At 40.4% G+C, this 22,222-nt stretch overlaps 1 protein-coding gene across 1 annotated transcript in view; it reads right to left on the bottom strand.

Annotated features, from left to right (window-relative positions):
* atp13a1 (ATPase 13A1) overlaps positions 1–22,222 on the bottom strand; it is a 68,434-nt gene that overhangs the window by 4,422 nt on the left and 41,790 nt on the right. Inside the window, exons 13-22 of the mRNA XM_028823929.2 lie at positions 21,947–22,104; positions 21,142–21,317; positions 18,529–18,639; positions 17,971–18,096; positions 12,348–12,456; positions 11,717–11,916; positions 11,525–11,621; positions 4,637–4,818; positions 2,156–2,270; positions 414–610 (exon numbers count right to left, since the gene is read on the bottom strand). Coding sequence (XP_028679762.2) covers positions 414–610; positions 2,156–2,270; positions 4,637–4,818; positions 11,525–11,621; positions 11,717–11,916; positions 12,348–12,456; positions 17,971–18,096; positions 18,529–18,639; positions 21,142–21,317; positions 21,947–22,104 — 1,471 coding nt within the window. The remainder of the gene's footprint in view (positions 1–413; positions 611–2,155; positions 2,271–4,636; positions 4,819–11,524; positions 11,622–11,716; positions 11,917–12,347; positions 12,457–17,970; positions 18,097–18,528; positions 18,640–21,141; positions 21,318–21,946; positions 22,105–22,222) is intronic.

Raw genomic sequence — 22,222 nt, 5'->3', positions numbered from 1 at the left:
AATTTAGCTAAGATATGAAGCAGTGCCGACCCCTCACCTTTTTCAGTGCACTAAATAAATAATAATAATTAGCACAGCCAAAAATGTCAGTGGCAGTCACACTGTATGTATTGTTAGGTGATACCTGTTCAATAAGATTCCGTTATGTTTTATCCCCCTAAAGTAAACTTAATCTAAAAATTGCATTTTGTGAAGATCGTGTAGTTAAATCAACAGCAATATTGAATTTCTCCTAAAACCCACAACTGAAAATGGAGGTGAACAGAACAAATTAGGAAGGCAGGTTGTCGCAAATGGTAATGTGGAAGCAGAATGAGATCAACGGTCAGCTAGCTATTTTTTCTTTTTACTCTTCCCGTTCTTTATCTGGGTTTATATTGCATTGTACAAAAATGTGGGCTCAGCAAACTCACCTTTGACCTGGAGATGAACAGGAAGCACCCAGCCAGCAGGAGGCCCTGCAGTGTAGCTTGGAAATCGCTGAACTTGACGCCCTCCAAGTACAGGACGCTTTGGCTGTATGCCAGGATGAGTGCGTTTAGTGCCAATATCTTGAACATCTGCAAAGTGGTGACAAGGGTACAGCGACCCTGCTTGATCACATGGCAGACTGCAAAGAGACAAGTTAGAATTAAAGGCATGTGGACATCTGCAGCTCACCATAAACATCTCAAAGGTTTAAATACTTCTTGGTTTTCAGGGAGATGTGGTGATACGTACCCTCAGTTGTTCTACTACTTTTCTACGTAAAGGAATTCATCACAATCCTGTGGCTAGTGTGTGACAATATGACTAACTATTCCTTGCAGTAGAATGGAAACAGATCCCTTCCCCAGCTGAACAGGAGTCAATTATGGCTGTGTCTTTGTATTGATGCTTTTCACGGTTTACCTACATGTCATTTTGTTATTCTAATCTCTGACAGCTCTCCCTGTCAGTTTGAATACCAGTTTGGCAGGAAGCTCCTCACTCTTTAATAATGTAAGGCTACAATTCAGACAAGAATCATCAACCTTCAGTATGCAGATGACTTGGCCCACTATGCTAAAGAACTCAACAATGGGAAAATCAAGATCCTCTACCAAATGTCCCTAACAATTGCCATCTATGGAGAACCTCTGGAAGCTGTTGACCACTTTCCATAGTTCTGCTGCCAGTGACCAGGAAAAAAAGTTCAGTACCATATTAGCTGCACAAACACCTGCCAAGACATTCAGTAAGGAAACCAAGCTAATGGTCTACAAGGCCACGTGCAACACTACACTCCTGCTTGACAGCATTTCTTGAGTTATCAAACAATATCCTGGAAAAACTATGACTTCTTGCTTTCAGAAAATGGAGATCACAGTACCAACTAAGATAAAGATGATCAGCACCTAAGCCATGAACCTGTGGAACCAACTCTGTTGGATAGGCCAGTGAATGACCTGACTCCTGCCTCCAAAGGCAAGTCTTCTACTCCTAACAGAACAGATGCCAGGGTGGCCAGAGAAAGTGATTCAAATATACCCTCAAGGCCTAATCTAGTGTACAATAGTCCAGATAAACATCACCAAATGGGAGATCATTGACAAGGAATGCTCTCTCTGATACGACATGCCTTGTCAACCAACATTTCATTTTCAGAAAGGTTCTAATGAAACAAAGAACAGGCAGCTATAGAAGGAGAGGGAAGAGAAGTTAAATATATGGACGATACTCCCAAAGGGAACCTCCTGCCCCCATTGTCCCAAAACTCCGTACATGTCGTAAGATCACACAAATAACCTCAACTTGAAACTTCAAGTGACCGCAGAGTCGGAGAGAAGACAACATAAAGGTAGAAGTGAGAGGACACTCTTGATATGCCACCTAGCAGCCTGCTGTCACATCGTTTACACCATTACAACTGTTTCTGAATACTCTGCACCGTTGAATAGGCTGTCAAAGCTTTGTATAAAAGTAACCATTTACTCAGTATTCCTAATTTGTGGTTAAATGCTGACTTTTGGTTAGGGTCAGTAATAAACTAGAAGAACAAAAAAGATTAACCAAATGTTGGCCAATCAAATTCTCCACGGTATATGTTTAAATGATGTTTCCAGAATACCTCAAAATGGACTGCCTGCTACCCCAAAAGTTTAAAACTCCACATATAAAGGAAGAACGAGCTTACTGCACTGAATGGAGGAGAGTTTGGAGGTGAAGGGTGCTGCTATCGACGCATCTCCCAGCTTGACAACTTGAACCTGATCATCCTCTAGGTCTTTAAACACTTGACTGATTCGTTCCTAGATGTTTAATAAAGAATACAAACATTAATGATTATTTGCACAATCATCAAAAATTTTAAGTAAAAAAAAATCAAGAAATCAGTTTACAGTCAGGGTACAATACAACACAATACAATGTATTTGTTGTATAGCTCAAAATCACACAAGAAATGCCGCAATGAGCTTTAACAGGCCCTGCCTCTTGACAGCCCCCCAGCCTTGACTCTCTAAGACGACAAGGAAAAACTCCCAAAAAAACCCTTGTAGGGAAAAAATGGAAGAAACCTTGGGAAAGGCAGTTCAAAGAGAGACCCCTTTCCAGGTAGGTTGGGCGTGTAGTGGGTGTCAAAAAGAAGGGGGTCAATACAATACAATACACAGAACAGAACAAATCCTCAATACAGTATAAAAATAAACATTTTCAGAAGTACGGACCAGAATTTAACAGTTGAGGATATCACATAATTATGATTTGGATTTGTTTAGAGTCCTGGAGACCTGAGCCATCAAGCTGCCTGATGTTGTCATGGAGGAGTGGAAGAGGATTCCAGTGGCAACCTGTGAAGCTCGTGTGAACTCCATGCCCAACAGAGTTAATGGTGGCCACACAAAATATTGACACTTTGGGCACAATTTGGACATTTTTCACTTAGGGGTGTACTCACTTTTGTTGCCAGTGGTTTAGACATTAATGGCTGTGTGTTGAGTTGTTTTGAGGGGACAGCAAATTTACACTGTGATAGAAGCTGTACACGGACTACTTTACATTGTATCAAAGTGTCATATCTTCAGTGTTGTCCCATGAAAAGATAGAATAAAATATTTACAAAAATGTGAGGGGTGTACTCAGGGCCGGATTAAGAGCTTTGGGGGCCCGTAGCACATTTCAGATTTGGGGGCCCTTTTGGTCTGCATCACCTGAAGTTTAGATTCTGAACAGTTCAAACCGGACTAAATAATTATTTTACTCTCGATTATAATAAGAATCTTATAATATTTATGTGAATTTTATGTGTTGGGCCCCTAAAGTTTTGTTGTGTAAGAAATTTAGTTTAAAAACGTAAAGATAATATTTTTAAAGACCAGTTTTTCAATGCTACACTTTTTCATTAAATATTGGGTCCACCATTTGGGGGCCCCCGAAATTGCGGGGCCCGTAGCATATGCTACATGTGCCTATTGGTTAATCCGGCACTGGGTGTACTCACTTTTGTGAGATACTGTAAAAACAAAGAGGACGATAACATCACATAGCAATAAGGAACAGAGGTTGTAGCAAACCTACAAAGATAACAGGCAGTAACAGTGTTACATTCATAATTGGTATGCCAGTTTGAAGAGATAAGTTTTGAGGGCAGTTTTAAACGATGTTATTGAGTCTAGTTGACGGATATGAGAGGAGGAACACTATGAGAGAACACTCGAGCTCTCATAGAACAGAGTTTGATGTGTGGTACAGAAAGTAGAGGTGCAGATGAGGATCTAAGTGAGCGAGATGGAGTGTAAGTCTGTACGTGATCAGTGAGGTCGTATTGTTTTCGGTAGTAAACAGGGAGCCAGTGAAGTTGAGAGAGAATCAGTGTAATATGTCCAGTGGATTTAGAACGGGTTATTACCCTAGCAGCAGAATTTTGAATAAGTTGTAAGCGATGGATAACTTTTTGTGGGATGCCAGATAGAATAGCATTACAATAATCAATATGTAGGTAGGTAATTGATTACATCTTGCCTGAAGAAGAGGTCCGGGTTGCCTCGAAAGCATGCATATTGCAAAAACAATCACATATTGTTATCACTCTTTAATTTAATATTGTCTTTATCAGTATGCTGCTGCTGGAGTATGTGAATTTCCCCTTGGGATTAATAAAGTATCTATCTATCTATCTATCTTTTTAGTTAGCCAATAAAAGGTGTCATTTTGGTTGACTTCTCACTACATCCATAATGGCTAACACAGTACAACACCCTAGTACTACAAATAGAAACGTTTGAAATTTCTAAAATTCCAACACCACACTGAATTTGAGGTACTGCAATCAAAATGGAACTTTCTTGCCAAATTTCCTTGAAGAACAAGTGTGCAAAACTTCAATGGTATTAGTCAGCTGGCAGCAGAGATGTTACTGAGGCAGATGGACAAATAATGTGCTTTTGCATTTTTATGCAAACAGTCATTAAGAAAGGTAATGAAAACACGGCCTTCCAGTGACTAAAGCTACCATTCTTTCCTTCTTTTATGTTTCTTCACCTTCTAGTCAAGGTAATAGGCTCTCCGGCAGTGCGCATTTCTCACATAATGTGTAAGTACTGAGTAATTTGCTCAAGAGGACACACTTTAGCAGTTTCACTTCTTTCAGGAGGCTACAACCTGCCAATGATCTTACCCTTTGCATGGCAAGCTGTTCTTCCCGAAGGGACATCATTCTTTGTCTGGCAGCCCGCGAGCTTAGCTTCATGTTTCCACTAGAGCCAGGCAGCACGGATGGTTTGGCATCATTCAGTCCTTCCCGCACTTTCTTCCGTCTCTCAGGTATTCTCTCGGGTGCGTTGGCCAACAGCGCAACACCTAGCAAAAGAGAAAGGTGCATCTTAATAATGATACTAACATATGTGACAGTGCTTGGTGCAAGGAGGGAGACCTTACATAGGACTCCAGTCTATTACAGGGCCCATCCACATTCATCCTGGGCCAACTTTGACTAGCAAATTTATCCCAGTGATGGGAGGGCAAATGAACTATCTGCAGGAAAACACCACAAACATGAGGAGAACATGCAGACTCCACACAGATAACAACAAATGTGGGGATGTGAACCCAGGGCACTGGATCTGTGAGGAAGCAAAGTGCTTGAATCATAAACTTTCTTACCTCTTTTCTGCAACGTCCAAAACATGTCTTTTCACTAAAATATTTTTGAGTAAACCGCTTCTGAAAAGCACACACACTCATGAACACGGAAGGAATCCGCGCCTGCACACAGCATGTGAAACGTCAAGGCAGCCAAGTGAATAAGAAGGAGTCCTGACCAACTCAGGTCAAACGCTCACTCACATGTGCATCTGCGTTCCTTCCTCGCTCATGAGCGCACATTCCAGAAGCAGTTTATTTAAAAGTATCTATGAGTAATAGAGACGAGACTTTTGGAAGAGAGATTTTTTCAAGTCCCACGAGACTTTTGCCATGAGATTTGTTCAAGTGACGCCCTCCTCTCAAACATTTTCAAACAAGACCACGGTCCTCTCAACTCTCATTCAAGTGAATGCTTTTGTCAGACACACTTCCTGCGCTCTCAGCTTTTATACATTTTAGCGTTTTCCTCACTTTTAACTTTCCAATTGAAGATGTATTATGTCGAAATCTTATTGAAAAATTTCATCACAAAGGGTTATCAACATAAACAATGAGTGCACGCGCAATCCTAGCAACGAGAAAGAGGAAGTCAAACGAATTATAGCCAAAAATGTTGATTAGTTACACATCATATTGTTTAAATGCGTATCAATAGACTATGCTGAAACAGTTGGTGGTGATGGTGCGGAAGATGAAAACAACAACTTACAATATCTCGAAGAAAATCTACAACCGTTAACAATGTCCGATCTTATAATGCACAAATTACTGTAGAAAGAAGGATGTATCCAAGAAAGATAATGTAGTACATCTTCCGCAGATAACATTAGACAACAAAGGAGATCTTGATATATCATTTGTATTAAAATGTTAACAGTTTCTGGTGAGAATAGCTTTTGCAAAGACAATTAACAAATCACAGAGCCAAACATTCGAAAAAGTCGTTTTATTTAATAGAGAGAAAGAAACGAAATTCAATCACGGGTAGTTATAAGTGCATTGATGCATATGTAACAATTCCCATGAAAATAAAAATCTGTTTAAATTGTACATCCGCATCCCCATACACGAGCGGCAGAACCGCAAAGAGGCTAGCGTGTAGTGCAGGCCAGGGGGGTTGGTGAGCGAAGCAAGCAGGGGGAAAAGCCCTCTAGTTTTAGTGAAAATGCAAATTTTGGACATTGTGAGCAACTGGGTAACTTTGCATATGGATTATGAGATGCAAGTAACATAAGATTTTTTTCATGGAGGTTTTAAAGTTGTTTGGTGTCGTACTGTGTTGGCCCCCTACTGCGACTGTTGAATCATAAAATTTAACTTCTTTCTGCATGAAAACAGGAGATGAAAAATTGTTCTCTCCCGCCACTATAAGAAAATGGGTAAATAACATTTAAGCAAAATATCTTTTCTGGGCAGAGACTGAGGCTGAACTTGCTGTACCTGCAAAAATCTGCACAAGAACTCCTAACCGAGGGACTAGCATTTATCATTAAAGTGGGACCACACCTATCTGTGAGCACCTCTGGCTGACAATATCGTCACTGAGCTGTATCACAAACAAGTTAGAAAGAAGGCTGACTCGACTTTGTCAGACAGTAGCCACGCTCTCTGTCCCCGCCCAAGTTTTATTTGTTGCCATCAGGCAGCAGAGTTAGGTCCCCAAGTATAAGGAGAAACAGATTTAAGAACTATTTTTGTCCCCAGGGCTATAAGCCTTTTGAATTGTAGGAGGTGTACAGATCCTGCTGAATTCTGTAGTGCTGTGTTAGCCATTATGGATGTAGTGAGAACTTAAGCAAAATGACTCCCTTTATTAGCTAACTAGAAAAATTACAGTATGCAATAATCCATTACATTTTGCCTGAAGAAGGGGCCTGAGTTGCCTCGAAAGCTTGCATATTGTAATCTTTCTAGTTAGCCAATAAAAGGTGTCATTTTGCTTAACTTCCATTGTATACTGTTAAATGTAATTATCTCTATTTGCAAAAATCCTGTAGGTGTGCATACTGACTGTAACAATTACTGCCATTTATTGCATCTTGGCTTTTTTTCTTGAATTACTGTAACAAGTGTTGTATGTTTTTTTTAAACTTTCCTGCTCCAGTCATATTTCCTTCTGGGATAATAAAGCCTACCTACCCTGTGCTATAACGTAACATCCTTGTAACTTACTTATCCAGTATAGGACAGCACTCACTCACCCACACGTAAGCTAAAAACAAACAACAAGAAAGGCAGTTTTAGGCCATTTTCTGTGCTTTCAAATGAACGCCGCACTTTCTCAATGTCTCCATGGATTATTTTCAGTGGACCCTGCACAGGAATGGCACCACCAGATGAAGCTCTCACAACCCCAAAGTGGATTAAGTCAACGTGGAGACGTTATGCTAGTAAATCAAATACGACATTTAAGCATAAATACAATAAATTCTGATCATTTTTTCCTGCATTATTTTTAGCTTTATATTCTTGGTTTTTGAACAACTCTCATATTTGAAGTTAATTGAGTAGTGTGGAAAATGTCGATCTTTTTTTTTTTTTTTTTTTTTTTTAATCAATGCCTTCAACGATTTTACAAACTACCTGTCCACGTCTCGGCTTCAGCGCTGATCTTCATTAAAACCCTCATAAAAAATGTAGTGAGTCAATAACATGCCCCTTAGGAAATAAAGCTGTTTGCTTGAAAAAATAAATAAAAACACAATTTAGACTAATTGAATTCGCCCACTGGCTTTAGAATACTTTTTTTTTTGGTATTAACACAGTTACTTTAATGTCTCCTCCGATTTATACACATGCAACTGTGATGGACTGGCGCTCTGCCTTGTGTCCAATACTGCCAAGATGGGATCTGGGCTCTGCATCTCTGAACTGGATTAAGATGGCTTTAGAAAATTATAAGACATGCATTTGGTTCAGGGATTGTGCCTGCCTGATCCCACTGGGATGGGCTGCATCCGCCGAGAGTCTTAATTGAATTAGGCAGATGTAATGTTAGAAGATTGGTGCCCTGTCCAGGGTTGGTCCCTGCATTGTTTCTGAAGATGGTGCAGTCTGTGAGACTTAAGATCTGCATTTCTGATAAGGATGTACGCAACTCTGTGCTCTTCACTCTGTATACCTCAGACTATAAATATAATACCCGATTATGTCATTTGCAGAAATTCTGCACTTATGTGGTGAATTAATAAGGAGGATGAGACAGAATAGAGGTGTCAGGTCTACTCCTTAACATTAGCAAAACCAAGGAACTGGATTTGACTTTTGCAGCACTGAACGGTGTGGATGTAGAGGAGGTCCACGTCAATGACAGGTTGGACTGGTCTTGGAACACAGTGGGACTACTGACGAAAGGGCAGGGCTGGCTCTTTTTCCTTAGGAGACTGTGTTCTGTTAATGTGGGAAGTGATATCCTTCACATTTTCTATAACTCTGTGTGGGTCAATTTTCTGCACCGTGGTGTGCTGGGCTGGCAAAATCACTTCAAGAGAGGCCCACCAAATCAACGAAAGCTGTTATTGGAGGCACTCTGGAAATCCCTAGAGCAGGGGTGTGCAAAGCCATTCCTGGAGGGCCGCGGGTTTTTATTCCAACCCAGTTGTTTAATTAGAAAACAATCCTTGCCAATAATTTCATTCCATGGCTTGTTTGTGCTTTAACTCTGCAATGTCAAGTCATTCTCATATCCTAGATTTTTTTTTTCCATTCTAAGAAAATCATCCAAATACTTTGAAGTGTAAAACGGAGAGGTAATTCTCAGTCCTTCACTTTTTTCTCTTCTCTTTCCTTCCAAGTATTTAATTAAACCAAATAGTGCACGATAAATACACACAGGTGTAAAGGGTAACAAGCAAAATGGATAACTGCTGGTTTCTTTTGTCATTTGCATCTTATTGCTAATAAGGAGCAATTAAAAACCAAGAATGCAGCTGTTTAAGACTTAAATAAGCAATAAGGGTTCAAAATCTTAACGAGGGAGATAACTAAAATGAAGCAGAAGTGTTTCTAGAGCAATTAGTGCTTCTTATTAAGCAATTGGGTTGGAACAAAAGCCTGCAGCCACTGCGGCCCTCCAGGAATGACTTTGCACATCCCTGCCCTAGAGGTTACAGCAAAGGAGAGAATGCAAACAAAACTGAGTGCCATTTTGAAGAATGCTGAACATCTTCTCTCCGACACACCAACACTGAGGACTTTCAGCCAACAAATCATTCATCAGAAGTGTGTCAAACAACACTATGGGGGCTCCTTTATACCAACAGCAATATGCCCACACAGTGCCTCACTGTGACTGTGACAGCCAAGTCAGATGTTTTCTTTTTAATTTTCTTGCTTTTTAGTCATTCTGGTGTGTATTCAAACCATAGTGTGTGTGTGTATTTATTTATCCATCCATCCATCCACCCATCCAACTATTTATTTATTTAAAGAACTTCAATAAAAATCCAAATTTCCTCCTGGAGACTAATAAAGTTTTATTTAGGAGAGTCGGCCATGCATAACCACGAATTATAACAAGCAGGGTTGAGAACGTTAAAAGACTTTCATCCCACCCTGTGTTTATTCTCGTCTTGCACCAAATGCTACAGAAATAGACTCAGGCCCTCCATGACCCTAATCGGGATTCAGTGGGTTTGAGGATGTTATATTAGGTTATGCTCCATATATATTTCTTCATTTCACCTACTGTCTTTTTATTGCTTTATACATTGATCAAATTGTGTTTGCGCTCAAAGATTGTGCTGAGTCATAAGAAGTTCCATCTCACGCAGACACAGAATACTTCACTTTTGCTATTTCTGCTGCACTGATGGCCATGATGCTAGCACTGAGGACTTTCATCCAACAAATTATTTCAGCTCCTTTTTACCAATGGCAATATGCCAGCATAATGTCTCCCTGGGACTGCTTTCTTGTCTTGAGCGAAGTCAGACATGTGCATACATTCCCAAACCTGGCCACTGCAGCTTAGAGCCTACTTTGGCAGTACTTGGTGAAAGCTGGGAGACCATACATTGGGCTCCAGTCCATTACAGTACCCATCCACATTCATCCCATTCCAACTTTGAATAACCAATTATTCATTTACCCCCAGCGTTGGAGGGAAACTCGACTAACTGAAGACAAAATGCCACAAACTTGAAGAGAACATGAAGACTCCACACAGACAGCACATGTGGGATGTGAACCCATGGGAAACTGTGCTAACCATTGTGCAACTCTCGCTGCCCTCCCAATAATCAATCCACCACTATACTGATAGTAACCCTTCTACCTTGATACCAGCACCAGTTGAAGACAGCTAGGTATTGTTGTGGGTTAGAGTTGCTACCCCAACTGCTCTAAGGGCCCATGTCTTTTTTTATTGATGTATTAAAAGCAAGTAACATTCCATACAAACAAGTCAAACTTGACAAAACAAAATGCAATTCAACTCCCACCCATAAAAAAGAGAGGAAGGCCAACAGCCAGAGTAAAACGTTTGAGACTAGTAAAGAGGAAACGGAGTCCTTCTCCCCAATTGAAATGCTTATTCTAAAATGTTATTGATTAGATCCTGCCAGGTTTTAAAAAAAGTTTTGCACAGATCCTCTAAGTGAGAATTTTATTTTTTCCAATTTCAAATAGAAGAAAACATCAGTTACCCATCGACTTAAAAGAGGTCGGTTAGGATTCTTCCAGTTGAGTAAGATAAGTCTACGTGCTAATAGTGAAGTAAAGGCCATTACAGTTTGTTTGTCCTTCTCGACTTTAAGCCCCTCTGTGAGCCCACCAAACACGGCCATTAATGGATTAGGAGTGATTGTGATACCAAGGCTGTCTGAAAAGCATTTAAAGATTTTGGTCCAGAATGATGTTAATTTGGTGCACACCCAAAACATGTCACCCAATGAGGCTGGAGCTTGATTGCAACGTTCGCAGGTTGGATCTTGCCCTGGAAACATATTGGACAATTTTAAATGAGATAGATGTGCTCGAAATAAGATTTTAAGTTGAATAATTGTATGCTTTGCACATACCCATGTCTGACATCAATCCTGATCGCTGTTTTTGCAGAGTTAACATGTCACATTGACACATCTGGTCTACAAAAGAATCTATATTGATTGCAATTCATAACATTCCTGGCACGTTCTGATAATAAAATGTCCCATTTTTGTTTTTCACTTTTTTGTTGATTCTTCAATGTGTGTTTGAGTGTGTTTGTCTGTCATATTTCAGCTTCTGTAAAAAGCTAAATTTCCCTCCTTGGGACAAATAAAGTATCGGCCATCTATTCATATAGACACGACCACACCAGATTCTTCTAGAAGGATCAGTTGGTGAACTCCAGTGACGTCATCTCAAGACTAAATGCAACACAGGTGTCTTAACAGTAAGGTTTTGAATCAAGTAGTAATTCAACAACAAGGTGACCTACCTACGTCTGCATGTTTCAAAGCCCCTACATCGTTGGTGCCGTCTCCACACATGAGTGTGACAAATCCCATTCCTTTTAGGCTTGTTATTACAAACTCCTGCAAAATGAGAGAACATGGCCGGCCGTTCAACTTAGTTCATTTTACAAGGTAATGCAGGAACAGTCAATAAACAGCATTCATCAGCGTCTGACCTTCTGCTTAGGGGCAACCCTGGCAAACACCTGGATGTGTGGGATAAGTTGTGCCAGTAAACCAGAGTCCTGTGCTTTCAGGCAGGACAGTCCTTCACCGGTGACACACAGATCATACTGCTGGACCAGGTCCTTCAGAGATGGTGGGATGAGAGGTAGCTGGACAGTGCAGTCAATAGACTGCCATTCCCACTGTGAGCCTGGACATAAAAAGACAGAGGATAGTCATAAACTGGTCTGACAGTTGGCAGGATGCTTGCTGTTTTTCTCTTTTTTTAAAGAAATGCAAATTAACATTGAGTCCTTAGGTTTGAATAACATCAAAAGTGTTGGGAGGTTTTTGGTGGGCGGTGAAACAATTGTTTGCAAAGACTTTCCCTATAGTTAGCTAGTATATGTTAACCTGAATGGTCCAATATATCTGCTTTAACAACTAAATCCTGCCTCACATTTCCTTGAGATGTCCATTACCACACTTTTGGTAACATTAAACATGTCTGAAAATGAATTGCCCTACAAGACTTGTATGCTAACTGAAATTGACTAAACAGGCTGAAGGGATAGCAGGGAGTTGTGCATCTGTCTCTCCTCCTCCCAGCATGATCTAAAACCAGTGACAGGAATTGCTTACCTGGAGCTTGTGGTGCCTGCAGGATCAGAGTGTGGTCCTTTTGTAGGAAGTGAAGTTCTCGTGCCACGTGGCATGCTGTCAGTGGGTTATCACCAGTGATCATCACAACCTAGAAGAGAAAGGGCACAGAAATAAGCAATTTTTGACATCTTTGGTTATCCAGTACTGTATATATGCTGTAAATTACTAAAATCACTTATACACTAGTAAAATCTCTTTTGTGAAAAGATGAGCTAGGAAGTGTATGTGTGTGGAAAGTCACAATTATATGGTTACTAGGGGGCTCCGCCCCCTGCTCGCTTCGCTCGCCAACCCCTGGTGTTGGGAATGACAAAGAGCGTGATGTATGAATGAGATATAGAATAGTGTGAAGGTGTAGATGATGCAAATAGAAAGCAAACAATAAAGTGTGTGGCACAGTGTAAAGGTTTATTGGAAAATTTCTTTGTACACGCCGTTTAAGTGTAAAAGGTAATTCCAGCTCAGAACTTGTAAGGTCAATGAAGATGTTATTGTTGTGATCAGAGTCAAGTTTGTCAGAGCTTAGAAAGAGTTGTGTCTCTCCAGGAAGTAATGGAATGACTTGGGTATTTATGTTTTCCACATTAATATTTTTTGGACATAATATAGTGCGTTGTGTTAAAAGGGGCATTTGGTCTAATGAGATTGCTGTTCCAAATCTGTCTGTAACTAAGTCGTCGCAGATAAAGGCTTGAGGAATTGTAATAATATGTGGGTGAAGTCCATCTGTATTGGTGAGTGTACCATCTCTCAGTTGTAATAAGCAATTGTTATGATCTGGTTCTGGACATCGTATCTTTTTTACTAACTGTATCTTTTGAAAGCAATGCCAATTGTCTGCGTATTTTAAGGTGCACTGAACAATAGCTGAGTGCATGGTATCTGGAAGAATAGCTAATCACTGTCTAAAATCTCCTCCTCATAAAAGTACCTTTCCTCCAAATCGAATATTATTATTCATAAACGTTTGTAGAAGTTTATGAATGGTGTTGAGTAAGTGACTTCATGCCATTGTACATTCATCAATAAACAACATTTTTTCAAGACGGATGTCACGTGCAGTGCCACTGTTAATGTTCATAGTGGATACCGATTTGTAGGATCTAATGCAGTTGATAAAGATTTCACTTTCAGGTACATCGCTAGTTAGAAGGTTCTGTAGATATTCAGTATATGAATGTAAAGAAGGCAGTCTAATTTGACCCTTTTGACAACAACGTGTAAATGTATTACTTGTATTGCCAGTTGTTTCTTCAGGGAAGTGAACTGAATGACAATGATTGCAAATGACATTCATTAATCCGAATGAATTTTCCTGGTGTATGTTTTGCTTGTGCCGTTTGAGAGGCGCGTTGTTGCATGTGTAGTATTTGGGACGTGTTGTTTTGGAGCTGTAATCGATTTGCCTGTGCTGTGTGAGAAGCCCGTTGTAGCCTTCGCTGCCGTTAACATGTTTTGCTTGTGGTGTTTGAGTGCCGCGTTGTTGCATGTCCATTATTTGTGACGCGCTATTTTTGATTTTTAATCGATTCGCCTCCGCTTTGCGCAAAGTCCGTTTCACTCTATGTCGTGCATTGTTTGTATCGTGCCTTGTCCGTTTTTGTATGTCGGTCAGTTGAGCTTTCTGCTTTTGGAGTCTTGCTTGCTTGTTTTCTGGCCGGTCATATGCGCGTTGCTTTGCTCCCTTTTTTGTATGTCTGAGACGCGAGCTCTTTCTTTTGAAATCGTGCTTGTTTCGATGCAGCACTTTGAGACGCGCGCTGTATGCGTCTACGTTCAATGTGTCTGTTCATTTGGGCACGTCTCTGTAACGGGGTTACTTGAGCTTTGCGTTTTTTGATCCGAGACATTTTTTCTCACGTATTTTCCGAAGCGCGTTGTATGCGCCGCCGTGTATTGTTTTTGTTTCATTCGTGTTCGTGTGTTTGGTCCCGTTATCCGATCCGAATCGTTTTGTACCCGTGACCGTGTATGCATGACTTGTTTGTTCCTCAGCGTGCGAAATATGTATAAGTATTAAGGAAGATCGCACTCACTGTTAATATGGAGCCTTTTCTCCAGTTGAACGGTTAATAGTGCTTTATTTTAATGAGATCCACCTATGCTGCCTAGTGTGAAGGTTTTGAGATGACGTATGTTTAATATGGACGTTTCCTTTAAATATGTGGCTTTGGGTGTCACTTCTTATTGATTTGGGGGGGGGATTGTTGTTGCGCGAGCGTCTTCTTTCTTTTTGTGTTCCTGTGTCTTGTTTGAATCCCCCTCTTTGTGTGTGTCCTGTCCCTTGCTTGTAGGGTCTGTGGGGCAGTTTTGTGTTCTTTTTTTTGTCTTCCATGGGCTTGTTGAATCCCCCTCTTGGTGTGTGTCCCGTCCCGTGCCTGTAGGGTGTGGGGGGGTGTGGTCGTGCCTTGCTGTTGTGCGCTCGTCTGTTCTTCTCTTTTGTCCGCCTTTCTCGGCTCCTCAGCCGACTCTCGCGGACTCTTTTTGTGCCTGCGCAGTACATCTTTTTGCAGCTACGGCCCATTGCCGGATGTGCCTGCGTCCATCATCCGGTTTAGCATTCTCGGTTAGTAATATGGAGCCTGCGCAGTACGTCTTTTTGCAGCTACGGCCCATTGCCGGATGTGCCTGCGTCCATCATCCGGTTTAGCATTCTCGGTTAGTAATATGGATCAGTATATACTCGTGCTGGTCGATTATACAATATGGAATCCTGAAGTGGCTACTCTGCGGAAGGCCAACTCGCCAACTGTTGCAAAGGCTCCATTGTGAGATCATATCTCGAGAAATTTTAACTGACCAAATTTTTGCCCGTTACTTCCCGGGTAATGAAACAGTTATGTGATTGTCTTGCTATTAAGAAATTGAGCACTACGGTTTACCATCCTCAGACAAAAGTTCTAACAGAGTGATTTAACAAGACTTTAAAGCAGATGATCAGGCGTCTGGCTCATGATGACCCGACATCCTGGGACTCTGTGTTGTTATTATCATGTTCGCGGTTTTGAGAATCCCTTCAGGCTTCTACCGGCTTAAGTCCATTTGAGTTACTGTTTGACAGGCATCCGTGGTGTGTCTTGGATATTATTCTTGAAGAGTGAACAGGTGTGCAGACTAATACTCGGGGTTTGAAATTTGTAGATTGGGTTGTTTCACTGCAGGAACAAAATTCTAAATTATCCTCTATCGCAGTGGGGCATCAGCAGTGTCAGCAGGAGACGCAGAAATATAATTATGATAAGAAAAACAAACTCCACAAATTCAAAAAGGGCTATCGGGTACTTGTTCTGATTCCATCTGACCCACATAAGTTCCTGGCAAAATGGCAGGGTTCCTGCTGTAGTAGAAAAGCGGATGGATCCTGTAAATTACAAGTTAGAATACTGGGCTGGTGACAGCCCATTCAAACTTTATATGTTAATCTCTTGAAAGAATGGCACGAACCGGGCAAGGTGTTAACCTCCGCGGTTGCAGTCTCCCAGACTGACATTACTATTTGTAACAATTTGACAGACACTCCGAAAACGGAGTTGCAGTCTTTGATCGGAAGAAACACTGATGTCTTTTCCTCGTTACCTGGCCTCACTAAACTTGCTGAACATAAAATTGTAACAAGTCCAAATGCGGCTAAATTGGTGAGGAAGAATGTAGTACACGATGAGGTGAAACAAATGCTCGAATTAGGCGTAATTCGTGAGAGTAAAAGCAATTGGCAGAGCCCGATCGTATTAGTCCCAAAACTGTATGGTTCGATTCGGTTCTGTATTGATTTTAGATGCTTAACTAAGGTTTGCAAATTTGATGCTTATCCAATGCCATGTAATAATGAATTATGATGTGGTGGAGGCCACATTAGCCTGCTGAAAGAGGCCACTTCCATCAAGGAATACCATTGCCCTGGAGAGGTAATTTGAGGTCTGAAACAATGTTTAGGTAAGTGGAAAGCGTGAGATTAACATCCATACGAAAGCCTGAATTCCGGGTTTCACAGCAGAATATTACCCAATGCATCACATTCCCTCCACCGTTTTTTCTTTTTCCCACTGTGCATCCTGATGCTATCTCTTACCCAGGTAAACAATGCACACATACTCATCTATTCACTTGATGGAATGGAAAACAAGAATCAATGGACCAGACTACCTTCTTCCTTTGATCCAATGTCCAGTTCTGACACTCGTCCATTTTTGGTGCTTTCAACAGGGCACTCTGACTAGCCAGTGGCTAAGCAGTCACATACAAAGCAGGATTTGAAACACTGTGTGTAGTAACACATTACTCCAATAATCATCATTAAAATTATTAGCAATTAGTGCCACAGCAGACCCTTTTTCGGTTTGCATCAAACAAGGCAGCACCTGTTAACCACTCATATCAAGGTGTCTTTGCAACCCAACACCTGTCTTTGGTTTTTCCTTCCTATGACCATTATCAACAGGTACTCACTTTGTCTGACCAGGAGAACCCCACAAGCCCTGTCCCAGTCATCTGGCCCTTATCAAAGTCACTCGGATCTTTTCACCTGCCCAGTTTTCTGTATTTAACACGTCGACTAGGTGAACTTAATGTCAGCTTACCGGATAATATATCCCTGACCTTGACATGCACTGTTGTTACAAAAGAGATAAAGTAATTTACTTCATATAGTACTGGTCATAATATTTTGGCTCATCAGTGTACACACACACACACACACACACTATAAGGGGTTGCAGGAGCTACAGCAATATATGAAATGAATTAATAATGATGAAGCTAATAGTGTATACACTGTCAAAATATGTCTTTTGTGTGGTAGATCTTTGACCAGGAAAACTGCTTAGGTGTACGGTCATTTACCAGACACTGTTCAACATAACAGTTTAGCTCAACAACAATTCATTCCATCGCGTCATCATCAAGAAATAACTTCATATAAGTAAGAGGATCTTGGCTGTCAACATTGACATTTATTCCTGGCTGCCCCCCAGAATCTTAAGAAGGTGGTGCTGGTTTATTTGAAGCAGGGTCAACAGAAACCCAAAAGCGAGCATCAAATTTGGATTCATCAGAATCACTTTTGGTTTCAAATTTCACTGCCTGAAGTCCTTAACATCATTGCTCATATCACTGTTAGGAGTGTGCAACACCTGGGCTGCTGAAAAACATTTTTTACGAGACATCTCTATGAGGCTAGGAGAAGATGCGTCTACACTATTGCTCGGGAAATGCTCGGACCCGACGCTTACGTAAGACACCTATACCGTTGGCCAAGTAATGCTCAGGACTAACACGTTAGCACTTTTACAACCTGAGTAACCCTGGGGTCTAATGCTTATGTGAGACGCGTTTATACAGTTGCTCAAGTGACACTAGGGACTAACGCTTTCAGTACTGTTTTCACAGCCCAAGTGATACTTGGGTCTAACGCTAAGGAGGTTAATTACTGAAAATGTTTAGGCTATTGAGATTAATAATATTTTATATTCAGTACTTTTGTAATCTCAAGTGACTATGCATCTGTGTGGAGTGACTTTAAAGTAATCCTTAAGATATCAATAAAATAAATATGATATATATTTTATAATATTCACTTCTCTGCCCATTTCAGGTAGATACTTACATGATGTGACGCATTCTGAATTTCTTTGATAACTGCTTTGGAGTCAGACTTGAGCGGACAGGACACCACTATGAAGCCAGCAAACTTCAGATTGCACTCCAAGTCATCCCTTGACATTTCTCTCACCTAAAGGGAGGGGAGAGAAAGACAATATATAAGCCACACATTCACAAGCTTATCAAAATATATATTTTTTAAATTTCTCTTTACATGAAAAAGCTGCAAACCAAATCTCTATCCTCTGCCGATTCATATCTTACACACAGAGTAACACTTCTTTCAGTAATGTTTTTCTCTTTCACTTTTTATACCGCAAAACAATTTATAGCTAGAGGGATAAAAGTTTGAGGTTTGGCTTCCAACAGTTTACTTGAAAAATTTCCCACATAAATGAGGGAAGCTATTTTATTAGCATGTTTTAGACATCACCACAAGTTTTGCTTGTTTAGTGGTCACCTAACCCTTACTGGTCTGTCTCCTATGCAGCCTCAACCACCATAACTATCAAAGCACACAAGAAGGAAAAACTTACTCTTTTTTTTTTTTTGCATCACTTACTTGTTGATGGGTAAGGTGTCCTAGCTCTTTGTAACCCAATGCCAACACACGGGCTCCTTCTCTGGAGATCTCTGTATGAACTGAATTGTAATCTTCTGGGCATTCTGAAAACTGAGAATAAAACACAAAAAATATCCAGAAATGTTACTGTGATGTAGTTCTAAGGCTCATTATTACTGTACATTTTGGAGATGCCATTACCCAAATTGGATTACAAGATAGGTGGATTGGCGATTCTAAATTGGCCCTAGTGTGTGCTTGGTGTGTGGGTGTGTTTGTGTGTGTCCTGCGGTGGGTTGGCACCCTGCCCGGGATTGGTTCCTGCCTTGTGCCCTGTGTTGGCTGGGATTGGCTCCAGCAGACCCCCATGACCCTGTGTTCGGATTCAGCGGGTTGGAAAATGGATGGATGGATTACAAGATGAAAATACATCACATTCATTTTCTCACATATTTTTATTCATTTATAACATGAGCAGGATAAATGGTTTGCCCGGTGAGTTAGAAGCTAACCTGACAATGCCGTGGTTTAAAAGTCCAATGTAAATGCCTCTATGAACTACTATGTAATTTAATATTGTGCCTTAACTCTCAAAAGTTCAGTTCAAAGAGATTTAAATGACTTCCTCACATGTGTGTGGGTATCTAAAAGTTCAGACTTTTGGCTTCAAGCTGAAATCAAGAGCCAGTTGGTCATCCAACCTTCAGCATACTGTAGATGAAGCCATAGGAGTGAAACAGCTCAGTAAAATAAGAACAAAAGAATTGCTTTGACAAGGGTAGGCCATTTACACCAATCAGATCAACAATTTCTTTTCACTTCAATATCTCAAGCAAAAGATTGAAATTTGAATTTCAACCAAGTATTACTGTCGGTGCTTAGCACAGACCATATCACCCTGTACTGCACCATAATGCTGGGTGATTCAATGAGATTTTGCTAAAGGCTTAACAATACAGTGTGACAATCCTAGCTGATCAAAGATGTACAGCTCCCCATTAGACTTAACTAAAACATTGAAGAATGCTGAACGTATGAATGTATGTTGAGGAAGGTAGAAGGAAAAAAAAAACAAACAAAGAAATGCCAGGAAAATAATTGGCATTTGATAGTTTTATACCTGAAATGAGAGTCTTTAGTTTCTTTAAAGACAACAGTGTGGATTTTGTATGTTTTCTCCATGTCAATATGGATTTCCTCCCATTGCCCAAAGACATGCATGTTTGGTTATTGACTAACTCTAAACAGGCCCGGGATATGTGAGTGTTCTGTCTAAAGTTGCCTCCTGCCTTGTGTCAATGCTACTGAGATGGCTGCAACCAGACCTATTATTGGATTGGTTGTTTAAGACGATGTATGGATAGATGGATTTACTTTTGACGATTTCTGTCATCTGTACCTCTTTCATGGATCACAGCAAAAGAACAGAAAGTAACAATTAGAATTTTAAAAATCTGTTGATATGCATTCACTGGTATCCTCTTGGTTGCCATTGCAACAGATTTTAAAAAACTATCTAAGTTGGATCAAAGGCAAGATACTTTCCTACCTTACAAAACAAAAACAAAGGATGATTCGCACTTTGGGATGCTTTTCGGCATGTTGTCCAACTGGGGGAGGTCCCAAGACAGTTTAGAAACCTCACATTTTCTTGAATGAGTGCCGAATTAATAGGAATGTTTCTTGAACGAGCATCACTGAACCATATAAAAATGGCTTTTTCGATGTCTTCAAATGCAGCAGTTCGAATACATTTGCAACTCGAGATTTTTCTTCTTTTTTTGCTCGGTCTTTCATGAAAGTTGACCGTGTCGATGGCGAAATTCCAAATTCACTGGCAACATTATTTTTCTTTTTGCCGCAATTGAGATCTGCAAAAAAGTTTTTTTTTTCTTCTAATATGAACTGTTATTTTTAAATGTCTGCCATTTCTATAGGAGGGTGACAATGAGTTAAATTCCAATGGATGTTTTTCAAATGTTGATGAGTGATAAGCAAAAGGTATCACTGAAAACCACAGAAAACAAAAACAGAAAAAAAACAGTACGAGCAAAATATCGAAGAAAGAAATTTTATTTTACAATGTTTCTGTTTCGTGATTGTTGTGCACAACTGAGCTGCGACCACAGAACTAACTGCTCTGTGGATGGTTCATTCAGGCATTTCAATGCCTTTTGGGCACGTCATTGCAATGAAAGTATCTGCTGAATGTACTTCGTAGTAACGAGATTTCTATAGACTCGTGTAATATGGTGAAACTGTCGGGACCATAAAAATACTTTGTTGTAATGAAAATTTCGTTGTAAAGATATTCGTTGTAACAATTTTACCTGTATTTTATTCTGCGTGTATTTGCTGTACAGTAGCAAAACTGTAAGGTAGGTAGTGCCATGCCACCTTCTGAAACAAATTTTAACAACGGACTAATCTGTCATGTAAGTAAATGTAAAAGTTCTTACAAAACAGTATGGAAATTTCCATCATTATGTCTTAGAAGACCTACTTACATATTAAAATACCAAGTAGCAAGACACCCAACCTCACCTTCTAATGTTCCTCCCTAGCATACACCATGTTTGTTAATATTGAAAAAAAATAAAAAAAAGGACCCACCATGCTGTGAAGTGTCTCAGGTGCACCTTTGACGGTGGAGATGTAACACAGGTCGCTTGAGCCCATCTTCTCGTAGGATGCCAAAACGGACATCCTCTTTAGAGCACTGGCGAAGTGAAAACGCTGATGAATCTTCAGACCCTGAGTTTTAATACTGCGAGGAAATACCTTTTCATCTGCAATCAGGCATGGAAGACAAAGCAAAGAGAAGAAAGATGAAGATAAATGCTGTATGTACCTGAGGGAGCTAACATGGTACGAGTATAATCAAGTTCTGAGCCTATACTACAAGTTGTTTTTTTCATTTATAGCACTTCATTTCATGTGCTCTGCTTTGAAGTCTCTTTACTATTGCTTATTAATATTGTCATTTTAAGTCACTTAGATTATAATAATAATAATAATTCATTACATTTATATAGCGCTTTTCTCAGTACTCAAAGTGCTATCCACACAGGGAAGAACCGGGAAGCGAACCCACAGTCTCCTTACTCCAAAGCAGCAGCACTACCACTGCGCCACCTGTGAGGACTGATTGTACGTAGAGCTTGTTTTGCTTACAAGCTGCCTTGGGTGAAGGCTTTTGCTAAATTAAAAATTAGAATAATAATTTAAAATGATGCTGTAGTGGGAAGCCAAGAAAGGTGAAAGGGTGCATCCCTCAGTTTGCTTTCAGAAAATACAACCTGCCTGAAGAGGGGGCCTCAGTTGCCTCGAACGCTTGCATAATGCAATCTGTTCAGTTAGCCAATAAAAGGTGTCAATTTGCTCGACTTCTCAGAAAATACCTTTGAAACACAAGTACCTTTGGTTAGGGTCCAGTCGACAGCTGTAAGCATGGCCTTCTCCAATGGATCACCCACTAATGTCCCATCATCCATCTGCACTAGGGAATGGCAAGTTGCCACCACCCTGTGTGTATCTACAGGAATGTCAGACACTGGCATCACTTCCTTTCCTTCCCTGCAAGGTGAATATAAGGTCATTTATACATTGTATTTCAGCGGCTATGTTGCTCACCAGCCCACAGGAAAATAATACAACCAGGAACACCAAGTGTATGTAGAATTGTGCAAATCTT

Source organism: Erpetoichthys calabaricus, chromosome 17 (genome assembly GCF_900747795.2).
Source record: "Erpetoichthys calabaricus chromosome 17, fErpCal1.3, whole genome shotgun sequence".
NCBI classification, from domain to species: domain Eukaryota; kingdom Metazoa; phylum Chordata; class Cladistia; order Polypteriformes; family Polypteridae; genus Erpetoichthys; species Erpetoichthys calabaricus.
The sequence above is the reverse complement of the archived record's forward strand: the minus strand, read 5'-3'. Positions and strand labels throughout refer to the sequence as shown.